At 42.5% G+C, this 14993-nt stretch overlaps 2 protein-coding genes across 19 annotated transcripts in view; one reads left to right on the forward strand and one right to left on the reverse strand.

Annotated features, from left to right (window-relative positions):
* Positions 1 to 4585, forward strand: part of cntn4 (contactin 4) — a 137734-nt gene extending 133149 nt beyond the window's left edge. For both annotated transcript variants that reach the window (XM_076753139.1, XM_076753147.1), the window contains exons 19-23: positions 62 to 177; positions 1090 to 1276; positions 1359 to 1471; positions 1569 to 1737; positions 2149 to 4585. In XM_076753139.1, the coding sequence (XP_076609254.1) occupies positions 62 to 177; positions 1090 to 1276; positions 1359 to 1471; positions 1569 to 1737; positions 2149 to 2240 (677 nt within the window). In that variant the 3' untranslated portion in view covers positions 2241 to 4585. The remainder of the gene's footprint in view (positions 1 to 61; positions 178 to 1089; positions 1277 to 1358; positions 1472 to 1568; positions 1738 to 2148) is intronic.
* A 2130-nt stretch (positions 4586 to 6715) lies between these two features.
* LOC143334276 (band 4.1-like protein 1) overlaps positions 6716 to 14993 on the reverse strand; it is a 77999-nt gene continuing 69721 nt past the window's right edge. For all 17 annotated transcript variants that reach the window (XM_076753034.1, XM_076753026.1, XM_076753127.1 and 14 more), the window contains 5 exons: positions 12209 to 12268; positions 11407 to 11502; positions 10630 to 10710; positions 10423 to 10539; positions 6716 to 10135 (listed from right to left, as the gene is read on the reverse strand). In XM_076753034.1, the coding sequence (XP_076609149.1) occupies positions 10130 to 10135; positions 10423 to 10539; positions 10630 to 10710; positions 11407 to 11502; positions 12209 to 12268 (360 nt within the window). In that variant the 3' untranslated portion in view covers positions 6716 to 10129. The remainder of the gene's footprint in view (positions 10136 to 10422; positions 10540 to 10629; positions 10711 to 11406; positions 11503 to 12208; positions 12269 to 14993) is intronic.

Raw genomic sequence — 14993 nt, forward strand, 5'->3', positions numbered from 1 at the left:
GGGTCATCAAAGCTCAGTGTTACTTCTAAAATCATACAGAGTCTTTATACATTAACTCCAGAGCCTGGCCGAGCGCCCACCAGGGTCCGTGCCAAGAGCCTCTCTGCATCCGAGATTGAAGTTTCGTGGAAAGCACTGCCCTGGAATGCCAGCAAGAAAAGAGTGCTGGGCTATGAGGTGAGCTTTACTGAAATACCTTGTTTGTTTGTGCTTCCATGGGATGCAAATGTGTGCATGTGTGCACAAGCACATGGCAACTAATGCTGTTGAATCTTGTTCTCTTCTATTATTGATGAGTGTTTCAGGCTCATGCACCTTGGGCATAGGAGATAATAGCTTGCTGCATGCATAATGGTCCAGCCTAGTCTCATGCTTGTGGGTTTAGTTGTGTTTCTCTTGTTGTTTACCTAAGTACTGTAACCACCCTGATTAGCGTACTGATGCAATACTCTAAGGGATAGAACGTTTAGCTTCTAATCCACACAACAAAGCAGTTTCAGACACTGGCTTTGCGCTCAGTTAGTTCTTGTCATTTTAATTCCGCTCATTATTGAAATCCAAGATGTGAACAAAGGCGCTGTTTTCATCCATGGATTGCATAAAGTGCCAGAATTATAAATTGTTGACCACTCAAAGTCAACAGAGGAGCAGGGCCTGAGCAAACCATTCCTGTGAGGAAAGACAAATTATATTTGTGCTGTCAAGCGTGCCAGCTATTTCAGCGCTGACAACCAGGGTGACAAAGAAAATCTGTTATCAGTGGAAGTTGATGGCAGGGGATTTTTGAGGATTCTCTTTATTCTTCTTCTGTTTTGCTTTTTTTTTCTTCTGTATATTAGACCTCACTCTTTACCACGTAACTTAAACCGTGACACGTGTCTGATGAGTACAACAGAGGCACGTAGCTCAGCGATGAGGTGACATGTTGCCACCGCTTGTTTTCAGACCAGTTCACATCCTCTGTCCAGCTGAGTTCACACCTTCCTGTTTCCAGTTTGCACTTCATTGACAGGGTGTAACAGAAAGCTTTTAAGGTGTCTGGCATGTTTTCCGCATTCACATCTGCGGTTCTGCCCTGTTGCTTTTCAGCTGAGGTATTGGAGTAGAAGTGAAAGAGAAGACACGGCTCGTGTGCAAAGGACTGTAGGAAATCAAACATCTACTATTATCCGCGGGATGAAAGGCAGCACCACATATTACATCTCAGTGAGGGCGTATAACACTGCTGGAACAGGGCCTCCCAGCACCACTGTCAACGTCACCACCAAAAAACCACGCAAGTATCCCATCTGATGATGACTGCTCTGGTCACTGCTCAGCTTTTGTGTGAGGTGAATAATGTGTTTTTCTCCTCTCAGCACCCAGTCAGCCACCGGTCAAAGTGATGTGGAACACATCAAACTCCAAGATTATATTGAACTGGGAGCAGGTTAAAGCCCTGGAGAATGAGTCAGAGGTCACTGGTTACAAAGTAAGCACCCAGCCACTTGGTTTTATCGCACATTCTGTGTTTGTTGCCGTGACTTCTGTGCCAGACTCTTCACGTGACTTGCACCATTTGTCATCAGGTGCTCTATAAGAAGAATCGACACAGCCGCCCCAACGTCATGGAAACCAACACCACCTCTGTGGAGCTCGCCCTGCCCACTGATGAGGATTATATCATCCAGATAAAGCCATTTGGAGAGGGAGGGGAAGGCAGCAGTAGCAGGCAGATCACCATTCCAAGGTTACCAGGTCAGTGGAGAGATGGTTAGTGGCCTCCCTCGTGGCTGATCTGAATAATCCACTCCCCTGCTGCTGTTTTGCCAGAACAGATTAGCTATCATCATCTCCAAAGGAACAGAGAGAGTGGGAAAATAATGTGCTACACAAGACATTTTTGTAATTAAGGCCTCTATGTGACACCATAATGCAATCGCTGCATGAAAAGTTGAGCAATTTATTTAGAATACTTTCAGTGTCTCGTTCAGCCGCTCCAGTAATAACTCTCAAGCAGTTTTGGAAATGAATGTTTTCAGCTTGTAATTACTAAAGCAGGCTAGAGAGGCCGCCGATTAAAGAAATGAAATGCCAAAAAGTCTGTGTGGGGTTTTCTTTCCCACAACAAGCACACTAACAGCCACCTTCTCTTCAATACCTTTTCAGGCCCCAACGCAGTTGGCTCAGCATCCAAGGTCTCCACTCTGTCAGCCCTCAGTACAATAGCACTGTCTTTCACAGCGCGGACATCTTTATGACAAACAGCTCCCAGCAGACGTTGCATCTGATGTGCAGACAGCTCTACGGCAGAACGCAAACACAGCCCACTCTGGTGTAACTAGATCCATTCATTTAGATTTTAGAGGCAGAAGGAAAATGATGACGAAAAAATAAAAAAAGAAAAAAAAATATGCCATTGAGATGACAGGGAAGGAGTCCCCTTCAGCACCTAGGCTAAGTAAAGGAGATTGACCGATGTCGTGACTATGTTGTTACCAAAGCAGCTTTCATAAGAAAAAAAATAGAGAGAAAATGTCTTATATGCATCTTTTTGTATGACATGTTGAGCTTTTATAGTTTTTGTTTTTTTTCTTAATCGATTTGAAGTCAGTCTGGGCTTACTGGGGCGAGAACAATTAAGTGCATGGCAAACGACATCGTCAGATTTTCAAGAATGTGATTTGACACGGCACCTTTTATCTTCTAAAATAAGATAAGACTTGTAACTTTGGTTCTAACAGACCAGAGACATTTTTCTTTCTTCAAGTGAATGAACTATTAACTGTTATCTGTTACATCTCTGCAGTTCTGTTTCTGTAATATTTCAACAATATTTCACTCAAATGACTACATGGACATGTTGGGTGTTTGGCATTATTGGTCATCTTACCAAGCACTGTACATAAAGAGAGGATTACCATTTAAAATCATCTGCTTCTACACAGTATAAAGTGTTTGCATTGGAAAACGGGACAAAGTTAGCAGCTAAAGTTGATTCAAAAAGGATTTCACTAATGAGGTGGAAAGATTTTCTTTTAATATGTCGTCAATTTTGCAGAAAATGAAGACAAAAAAAAAAAAACTTTTGGGTTACCCTCCTACATCAGACAACGCTAACTGGCACTAATGACAAAAAGGAAGAGTTGGGATTTTTGTCTATGTTAACACAGTACTCACATGCCATGTGGACTTTGAACTATGAGTCATTGTATTCATTCCTGTCAATGCTGGCCCTTTGAAGCATGACTACACTGCTAAGTTTTGTTGTTTCTCATAGGAAAATCCCCTCTGATTTTCTCTTTTAGTAAGGGGCTCCTCCTAGGAGGAGGAAAGTAGATTACAATTGCACTCAGAGGGGATCACTTCACAGACAGCATAGACAGACGGAATGATTACAGCGACCAGTAGCTTTGGCATATGGCATGAAAACTAAAAGAACAGTCCAAACCTTAACATGCTGGATGGTAATGTGCTAGCATGCCATGGTTTTGCTGCCAGTCCTCACTGGGAAGGTGACCAAGAACTCTCAGAAAGTCGATGGAGTCCGTAAAGCCATCCATGTGATAGTTACTCAGCTTGTTACCAGAAATAGCTCCATACTGTTTTGGAGAGCACCTCCTCTGAGCTCCTCTACCTTGGCCATTGAACTGCACTGGTGACCGGACCACCCTTGTGGCCGTCTCATGCTCCTCTTTCTTTCAGTTAGCCCTGTGTCTAGAGCTATTCTTTGCCTTCTGTGTGCCTCATCATATGTTCAAAATCCTCAGGTCCTTAAAGAGCCTTAAATTATCATATGTACAGTATATCAAACACATTAGAAACAAACATAGAACTATGAAGCAGCCGTGGTGATGTTTACATGCTGCTGTGTTGATAGATACTGTATGCGGTCAGGATTGGAGGGGCCAGCATCCTTTTTGCAATTCTGAGGTTACTAAGATTATTTTGAATGGCATTCGCTGTTTCGCATGGGATATTGGCAATATATGGGGGCCTGGTGCATTTTTATAGGTGTGTATTCTTAATAAAAGACGATGCTGCTGATCTTTTTCCTTTTCCCATAGTCTCCTGATGCCATGTGGGAGTGCTGTGCTGCAGAGGTACAGTGCAGTCTGTATGTAGCTTGTAATCCAGTTAAGTAGTTTGTACTTTGAAGGGAAGTGTACTGTAGGTTACTGGGTCTTGCTCAGAATTGTGCATCAAGAAATGTGTAATATACTGTTTTGTACACTTCAAATCATTTATATAAAAGAACCTTTCTAAAGAGATAATTTACTTGGTTTTTATGTAATGACTCTGTTTCATACTGTAGCTAACTGTTGCTCAGCATGACTGTACTTTGTCCTCTCTCTTCTGTCCATCTGCAAACCGACTGAATGGCTTTAGGAACATGCAAGATTCATGCATCTCATAGGTTTGTGTATACTGTATGTGTACCATGAATTCTGAACCATGGTCAACCCCATGTCACTAAGCTTCTGTCTCAGTCAGCCCCTCTGAGATGTACTGGGTCTACTGTCCATATATGCTCTAAATGAGGGTTTCCCCTGTTGCTGTTTGTTGTTTATACTGTGTTAATAAAGTTTATTGATTTATAGAACAATGGCAAGCTCTGTTGGTCCATCCATCAATACATATGGCCTATGTGAGAACTGACATAGGAGTATTATTTCTCTGGCCTTGGCATTTGTTCAAAATACTCTGAACTGAATTAAACACAATATCTTGATTCAACAGTTACGGGGGTTTGATACATCTGTATTTATATACGTATATTTTATTTATCAATTCATTTCAGTTCAGATTTTGTTTGCAGACTAAAGACACCATCTCACACAAAAAGTTAAAAGTGCTTTATATAAAAACAAAACCTAAAAAAAGGGCTTATACACAGAAACATCTATGCATACATTAACATAAATACACCTAAACATGCATGCTTGCACACTGTACAAATAAGGTGTTTTTAAGAAAGCACTCCACACAAAAGGGAAGCCTGACGGTTGTAAAGGAACACAATGCTGGAGGATGTTTAAGATCAGCAGGCGTGCTCTATTCCTAGGCTGCATAAACGCTGAATGCCATCTCACCAGACTTTGAAAATGCCCCAGGCGTGCGGAGAAGATTTCCACCTTGTGACCGAAGAGATCTGCAGGGACTGTAAGCTGACAGCATGTCTGCAATGTACTGTGGAGCCAGACCAGCAAGTGCTTTATAAATTAAGAGGAGTTTTGTGAATTGTGTTCTAAAAACAAAGGAAAGTCAGTGAAGTTTTCAGAGGACTGGACTTATATGGTCTGATTTTTTTTAATTTTTTTTTTTAGTCCTAGATAGTACACCAGCTGCTGTTGTTTGCTAGAAACAGGGAGTTGCAATAGTCTAGCCTGCTCATGAGAAATGCATGCATAAGTTTCTCCGGTGAGTTGGACTGAGAAAGAAAGCCTCTGATTTTGAAGAAGGCAACCTTGATGATGCTGCTGATATGATTATTAACACTGATTTCACTGTCCATGTTTACTCCTAAGATTTTAATCTGTTCACTTGTTCATAGTGATGTGGACTCCAGGTATTCATCGCTGTCTCCGACTCCGAGGTTTAGCACTCACAACCGAGATATCAGGTTTCTTACTGTTCAGCCAAAGGTGCAAGTTTGGCGCCATCCAGTGGTTAATTTCTTCCAAGCAGCTGACTCCCGAGTGAAGAGGTTGGAAATCATCAGAGAAGCTGAGTGTCACCAGCATTGTTATGGTAGTTAATGTCATATTTGCTGAAAATGTAGACAAGGGGATGCAGATATAAGTTGATTTAATTGTTTATTGATTATTAACTGGTTAATTATTAACAGTGTATTCCAGTTATTTAGTATTGCACTTGCAAGTGTCAAAATTGAAGCAGTGGAGGCCTTGACGTCCCATATTTGAGTCCTTAGTATGGGTCAAGTTCCAAAAACACTGGACCCTACATTTCCCATAATGCAACACAATACCAGCTCTTCACTGGACTCTTCATGTTATCTAAACAGCAACGTTTTTCAAACTGCACATCTCAAATTTGTAGCACAGGTTTTCTGTTAAAAATTTGTGATCAATTCTTAACCCGGGCATCACCCGACATCACAATGACATCATCAGGGGTTATTTTCTCAGACCTGACAAAGCTCCTTCAGAGCCTCAGATGACATCATGCTTTGTCGTGCTCCTCATGACTACTGACCTTAATGTGTAAAATCTGTGCAATGCTCCTTTAAGGAGTAGAGTTTACAGCATGTAATCCTTTTTTGGCAGGACATCATTATATTATCATAATTAATATTATTATTATTATATAACATTATTTATACTGAATACCACATTTATGTCATTCTCTATAAGTGTGTGTGTAAAGTTCTTTGATACAGTCGAAGTTTGTTGGTTGCAAAAAACACACTAGATGGCACTAAGAGCACACAAATAAGTTGAGTGCGCCCCAGTACATGTACTACATTTGGCCACAAGATGGCAATACAAAACAAGGTCATTGTCCATTTGCTCCACTATAATAAGAATACTATCCAGCCATCCATCAATAAATTACAGAAAAACAACCATTTATTACATATGATCAATTATTAATGCATGAAAGCCATATCATTAAGTTAAAAAAAAAGAATACATTTCCCAAGCTTCATTTGCTCATTATAGGTAACTGGTCAAAGTGAAATTCCTCTCCCCTCTTTTCAGAATCAGAGACAGTGTTTGAATCATATGGAGACATTTATTTATGCATGTATGTTTTCCATTTAGACTGAATGCAAATACAGCAAATACACACCACCAAGCACTAGGGGAATGTAGAGCAAAAGGCAGTGGAGAATTGAAGGCGGAGGCAAAACAGCAGAGCCGTTTGATGCTCTTCACAGAAAAAAAAAAAATAAAGCTCATATCCATATTCTGTACTATTCTGGCTTTTCTACGTAAATGGGGCCACTAAACGTTTTCATCCCGCTGAGGACTAAGAGTCCAGATTCAGACAGACTTCTTTGCCACTGCACTCAACGTCACATTCTTTACAAGACAGTAATTCACTTTCACGACAGCTCCTCCTCACCTTGGACTGAGAGGAGAGGTCGCTGGTGTCTGGTGGTGATTAACAGCACTTTCGGCTCAGCACTGATAACTGCGGCTCCCGCTCCCGTAATCACACCTCCAAACATAAGGCACCCATTCACGGGACATTTCTGTCGCACTGCCGTCCTTCAGATTGTACTTACTGCCTCATCTCTTGAGTCTGAGAACACATCCCTGCTCCTCTCAATTTCAACATAGTTTGCAGGATAATACACAAGAGTATGGATATTTATATATAAATACAGGACCTCCATCCTTCAACTCACCACCTAGCCCACAGTACACAACTTCTCTCCTATTGCCTACGGTCATTTCTCTTCCATCAGTAGTGTCTCCAATACTACAGCAACGACAGGCCATTTTTCCCAACAGTTTACAGTATATGTGCTGCTATCACTGCAAGCAAGTGCCTTCACAACAGTCCAGTGTCATATGACCAGAAAAAAAAATAAAACAGAGCAAAATAGAATATACAAATAATCAGTTGTTTCCTCAGACACATTAACAGCAGGTCGACAGTTTCAAGTCAGGGGATGGGAAGATTAGACGACGAGGGTGACAAAGCCATGGTCACAAGTGTTGGAAAAGCTCCTTTGAATATCATTAACTCTTTATTATCAGTTTTGGTTATGCTTCGGTACGCATGAGAGTTCACAGTTTTCTCCCTTTAGAGGACATAGAGGATAAGAATAATGGCTGCTTATTGCAAATCTCACAAGCAGTGCGCTTCACTGCTCCGGTTAACAGTAGCACAATGTTAACAATGACGGCAACACAGCTAACATGGGTCAGGCTCCTTCAGAGGGATTCTTATGTATGATAAGTGATGCATAGTATAGTATTAAAGGTCATCCAGGATATATGTTATGTGACAGCCAACAGGTCCTGTGGGTAGATGGTGCTTTGTGTATGTCACACTATGAGTCTCGGCTTTGTCAGTGAGGGGAATGGGGAGGAAAAGCACAGGCCTCACATTCAACACTCCTATAAATACAATAAACAACTCATACACCATAACTTAAAAGAGTTAATCCAACAGAAAACAAAACAGTACCCACGTTAATCTTGAGGTTTGGAACTTTTCAGGCAGTGTTTGTGGACATGCACATATGATTCAAAGCAGGAAAATCCATTAACTTTTAAGATACTGTTTAAAGCTGCTGTGACGGATGTTTTTACACTAATGTGAAATCTGTTGCTCATCGTAACAAACCCACAGAGGATCACCTGACTCTCACTCTTCCCTCAGCTCTATGCAGAATGTGAGCCTCTTTTAGCTAACTGTTTTTTTTTATGGCACTCACCTGTATTTGGTTCACTCTAGTACGAATCAAACTGCAGATGAACACAGCAGCCATCCGTGCTATGTTTACATTGGGTTGTGTTTGCTAACACGTCTGGCATTAGAATATGTCAGTGTTGTGTTTACAGCTAGTTGCACTGCCCCCAAGTGGCACAAATCAATTATCTCAGTGGACACTGATTACTGACAGCAACATCAAATGAAAAGCATTAAGACTACCAAAGACCTGTCCCCCAATTCACTGCATTTCTCTTCATTGCATCATAACTTCACAATGCGGCAAAGTAGTTTCTGGTTTTGGGTGACATGTCTCTGATTCACATTGTAAGATCTTCAGTGAAACACAGCAACGAGCAAAGTAACAGTACAAAAACAAAGCTTTTTCAGAGAGAGGTTTCAACATGTTCACACATGATGCCTGAAAGGTCCAAAAACACAAGAATAACAAATACACTGATGGAAGTCAGTAAAATCAAGTAAGAAAAAAGTGAAAACATATCATCACATCTCTGAAACATAGTAGATAAAACATTATTTATATTAAAATTTCTCTAAAAATCCTATAACTGCGTCCAAAACGTGTGACCAGCATTTCTTGATGCAGATGGCGAGCTGACACCAAAATGAAAACAGTAACAGTGTGCAGGGAAGTGGGACGAGGACGGTGACGTTTGTGTGTTGGACACTGGAACCAACGCAGAGTTCCAGCTGTCCACCAAAGTATTACTCAACTGTCCTTCTTCAGCAGAATCCATCAAGAGCACTATGTGTCCACTACTCACAGGCCCAGTGATTTTTACAGGTTCTCCAGAGGTGCTCAGTCCCATCATCTCAGAGCTTCTTATGGATTTCAAAGGTGGACATGTCCGTGTAGTTTTTCTCTTTTTTCATTCCCTCAGCTATTTTGTAATTGAATCATGCAGATTATAATCATCTGATATTATACATATTTCATAAACAAGCGAACACTGGACATAAATTAGACCCTCTATAGATAAAAATGTAAAAAGCTAATAAGACAGCTGTTGATTATACTGAAGGTGTCACAGCCAGGAGTGGCAACATCGAGCGAAAGGCTGCCTCTTGCCACTTGACACCAACCATCCCACCCCATCCACCCAGCATTGTCCCCATCCTTTCAAGCAAACCTTCCTCTGCTCTCACATTTCATATGTGGCAGTAGCACAGGGCAGATGTTTGGGATCTTCAAACAGAAAGAAGGAATTTGTAAAGGAAAGGAATCGGGCCTGGTGTGATTTTAGGGTTGAAAACTCATTGATTCAAATCACCCTCAGGGTTCAAACAAGCCAAACTGTAATCAATTAAATAATATGCAAATAAAGTTTCAGATAAATAACTCTGACAGAGGTGGATTCAAATAGCAACAGACGTGACTGGGTTTCACTTTCAATCTTGCATCACTCCACTTGATTAAACCAAGTTGTAAATCATCCAACAGAAGCCATTTCCTGTTCCATACGGAGGTGGAGGGCTGGGACAGGCCAGGATAGGATGGGAGGCCAGGTTGGGTCAGAGGCCGAGTCACAGTTGGTTTGTCTAAAGGGAGAGGAGTGGAGGTCTACTGCTTCATGGAACGCAGTCTGTTCTCGTATCGGTGTGTATACAGGCAGGTAGAGAGTCCTCATGTCAGGTTGGTGGCGTACTGCAGGGCAGGGCGGGAGACACACAGCTGGAGGATCCTCTCCTGTCCCCCTGTCTCAGAAGCCACCATAACCGATCAGGACTGCAACGAGACAGCAACACACACATCTGTCATCTCACATGAAGATGGTGATACAATGGAGAGCCTTTGTGTCTCCTTGTAGTCGTTTTATGTCTATTTGTAGGTGCATGATTGACATTCTGACAAGAAATGTTAACAGTCACTTCAAATAGAGGGTCCGACCCCTTCGGCCACTGGGTCTGTGCGAGGTAGGCCGTTCGGTCATCGATCAATGCACACAGAAGCCTACTAATCTTGGTATACTCTGATCACATAATCAGCCTGTCAACACTGTCAAAGTCACATACCTCTGCTTTCTGCTGCAGCTCCTCAGTAGGAGAGTCTGTTTCCCTGATAACCACCGCTTTTGTCACCAGCATATCGGGGTGCTGCTGCTTGGCCTCTTGGATCGCCATGGCGAGGGCCTGGGGACATCAACACATCTTTCACATTAGATTCCTGTGCCTCATGACTTATTGGGCATGCAGTTCAAGTGTCGCAGTAACACTCTTCACCTGATGTTGGTCCACATCATCATCTCCCGTGATTATAATCCTTTTCTCGATCCTGGTCTCTGAGTAGCCTCCTTTCACAGTCTGCAGAATGTAGAAAAAGATACATTTATTGAATCATGAGCTCATTCCCAACAATTAAACATTCTCCTTTATGGATGACAAAAATAGTCAGATTAAAAGAACCATTGTTCTCCATCCATGTGGCAGAAATCTCGTCACTGTGCTGTTCTGTATCGGTTCTTTAGACACCCTCTTCATCATCGAGCTCATCTTTTGTGCACCCGATGATTTTCCCAGTAAAGACACTTACTGTTTACAATCATAAATATAAAATGAAGTGGAAATAGATTGAATCCTTATAGTGTTTAATTTGTAACAAAGAAACAGAGATGTACTTAAAGGACCAGTGTGTAGTATTTAGTGGCATCTACTGGTGAGGTTTTAGATTGCAACCAACTGAATACCCCTCCCCTAACCCTCCCCTTCCAAGCATGTAGAACTGGGCTTCTCGAATTTCAGACCCAGCTTATATCACGGGTCGCATCTGGCCTGTCAAGCTTCACATGACCCTACTGAGTCACATGATGGGTTCTCACCCATCAGCACCTGTTGTGCCAACCACACCTTGACTCAAACGACTCACATGGTGTTGGGCGAAGCTGTGATCCCGCAAGAGGACAAATGCCTGAGACTCCCCACCAGTCAGTAGTCGGATGTCATGGGGTATTCCAAACTCCAGTCACTAAAGTTTAACCATGGGAGCAGATAAAGTGTTACCTTGGTAACTTGAGTTGTGGTTGCTGAGGTGACGTTGTCAGCCGTGATGGTCAGCGGGGACGCAACAGACTCCCTCTCCTGGGTGCCAGCTCTTACCTACAGCACAGTCATAAGAGGGGAGTCATCCAGACATGGAGCGACACACACCAGCACACACATGCTCATAACACAACATGTTCAGTGTCTCAGCCAGATCACTGTGTGTGTGTGTGTGTGTGTAAGCACAGTCTCAGTCTACCTGAGGCTCCGAACAACACCCTCATTCTACTCTATCAAACTTTTGAAATGACACAAGATTAAAACCCTGACTGACTCAAGTTCACATGAACACTATTCATATCTGTAAAGCAAAGTGCACTTTTCTGCACGCATAAAAACAATGTGTGTATACTAGTGTGCTGCTTTATTTGAAGTGTTTCAGGTTCTTATTGAATGCAAACCACAAACACACAGCCGATGTGTGGGAAGGGGAGATGAATAATGACTGCAGACATTTGCAGCTTAGGTTAGAGCAGATCAAGTCAAAGTATTCATCTACTCATCTAAATGTTAATTTCAAATGTCCTCTGTTTCATAAAACTGAGTCATTTCCTTGGCATCAAATACCAGTATTGTGGCAAACATTTGGCTCACACACACCAATCACAATGCAGATATGTTCTGTCTTTTTCATTTTTACACTTACTCAGGAGGCTATGAAGAAAAGGTCAAGGATGCAAATGGAGACAGCACAGTTTCTTACTCTGCCACCTCACACACACCGGCTGTCGCACAGATGCATTTCTTTTGTAAAGATACTTACAGGGGAGCCATTTTCTTTAAGGGCAGCTGAAGCCTCTCGAGGGCTGATGACTTCATAGTTCTGAAGGAGAGAAAGAAACAGTCTGATTTACAGTAACGGTGAGACTTGCGGGCAGAGTCTTATTAACCTCCCAACATGAAGTAAGTCCAGCAACATCAAAGAAAAGCAATAAGAGAGCATATAAAAGAAGAATGACTTCAATCACCATATTAGAAATACACCAGTCGTCGGTAATAAGGGAGCCAGAAAGAATGATATCCTATCTACTCGCAACAGGATTCATTTTTTTAAGTCATGTGATCCACTTTCTGTCTAAAACTATGGATTACAACTGCTTCAAAGACATCATCATTAGGCAACCTGACTGTGTCCCAAATCCATACAACATACATATTCTACACAGTATGTACTGCATACTAATTGTCATAGTACATAGTACTGTTTTAGCAGATAGTATGCAAAAATATCAATATACTTTATCAATATACTATTTTATATTCTTATATATATATATACTGTATATCAGGAAGTATTGGTGCCCCGAGAAAATTTTCACAGAGAAAATCTTGGGATGACACACCAAAACCAAAAAGACCTACTCATATACTTGCTGCAGAAGAGCGAAGATGATCGCCACTGAAGGGGTTGAACTACCTGAAGGCAACATAGCAGATGTTCAGGACAGCTACAAATAACTAGGGATCCCACAGGCAAATGGCAATCATGAGGAGGCAACACGGAGATCAGCCACAGCCAAATACCTTCAGAGGGTGAGGCAGGTCCTGCAGAGTCAGCTGAATGGCAAGAACAAGATCCAGGCAATGAACACCTACGCCCTGCCGTAATCAGATACTCTGCTGGTATAATGTCCTGGCCACTGGAAGAAATGGAAGCCACTGATATCAAGACAAGGAAGCTCCTTACGATGCATGGAGGGTTTTACCCTAAGTCCAGCGTCCTGAGGCTATACACTAAGCGGAAGACAGGAGGCCGCGGACTAGTGAGCGTTAGAGCCACTATCCAGGAGGAAACAGCAAGCCTCTGGGAGTACATCAGGGAGATGGCCCCGAATGATGACCTGCTGAGTGAATGCCTCAGGCAGCAGAAGCCCAGAAAGGAGGAGCCAGAAGGGTTGGCATGGACAGACCACAGCAGACAAGACCCCAGGTGCAGGTTTGGAAAGATGCCCCTGAGACAATCCAGCACATAACAACCTGGTGTAAGATGCTGGCAGGGAAGGCATACATGGAGCGTCATAAGCAGGTGGCTAGCATCGTACACAGGAACATCTGTACCAAGTATGGGCTGGAGGTCCCAGGATCAAGGTGGAAGACGCCTCCAAAGGTGATCCAGAACGACCGAGCCAAGATCCTGTGGGACTTCCAGTTCCAGACAGACAAACTGGTGATGGTGAACCAACCAGACATAGTGGTGGTAGACAAAGAACAGAAGACAGTCACAGTGGTGGATGTAGCGATCCCAAGTGACAGTAACATCAGGAAGAAAGAGCACGAGAAGCTGGAGAAATACCAGCGTCTCAAGGAGGAGTTGGAGAAGATGTGGGGCATAAAGGCAAAACTGGTCCCAGTAGTGATCCAGGCACTCAGAGTGGTAACCCCCAAGCTGGGAGAATGGCTCCAACAGATATCAGGAAGAACATCTGAGGTCTCTGTCCAGAAGAGCACACTCCTGGGAACAGCCAAGATCCTGCGCAGAACCCTCAAGCTCCCAGGCCTCTGGTAGAGGACCCAAGCTTGAAAGGGGCACGGTAACGCCCCAGGTGGGGCGAGAAGGGGATTTTTTTTAAGTATTATTATTTTTTAATGCATTAACTAACACTGTTAGTTAACATTTTGAGATCCACAACACAGTGATGGACAGCCAAAAGCAGCTGGCTGGCTATGCATTTGTTATTTTTTTCACATGAGCTGTTACGATAAATATGTATTATTGATTGAAATGAATACTGTAAAACATTTTTACACTTGATTGGAGTACATTATGCATATGCAGGCATGTGGGGAGCCAGAGGGGAGGCCAGTGATTGTATCAGGGTGCCCGTGGCCTCCCCTCTGGCCATCCCTTAGTAGTGCCATTGACAGGAAATGATACGTGATGTTAGAGGTCAATCAAACTTCACAGTTCAACTTCATAAAAAGACGGTCAGAAAATGCTTATTTGTTTTTCCGAGATTTTCACCTCCACCTGTATTTTTTTCCAGCTTTATGAGCAGCTCCTCCATTTCCTTGTTGCATTACATTGTGGGAGAATACTGTGCATCAACAGCTCATAAATGGACTGTGTATAGTACATACTGTCTTTGATTGTACTCTATTATTTCACCTTTCTAGTATGAACAGTACATATTGAAACCCTGCTTCAAATCAGTATGGAATTGGGACATGGTGCAAGTGGTGTAGACCTTTTTCACAGCAGACGTTCTAACTTGCTAAAGCAGGAAAATTATAGGTGTATAAAATAACCTATCCCACCAATGTGTTGCAGTAAGTCATTAGGAGTCCTGGGCCCCGGTTTACACCTTTATCACAACAGAAATTTTGGCGTGTGTTTGCAGGAAAGGCACAGGTGTAATTGATAACATAAATAATGAGTGCTTTCCCTATGTGAGGACCAACAGAGTCTCATACTGTATTGTGACAGGGGAGTGTTTGATTATGTAGCAGTGACCTCCCTTAGTGCATTCTCTGTTCCTCAATAACAGTACGTGTCTTAGCAAGGTTAGCACCAGCACTGTTTTGGCCACGTCTGCCAAGCACAAAATCCC

This window comes from Chaetodon auriga, chromosome 2 (genome assembly GCF_051107435.1).
Source record: "Chaetodon auriga isolate fChaAug3 chromosome 2, fChaAug3.hap1, whole genome shotgun sequence".
Lineage (NCBI taxonomy): Eukaryota > Metazoa > Chordata > Actinopteri > Chaetodontiformes > Chaetodontidae > Chaetodon > Chaetodon auriga.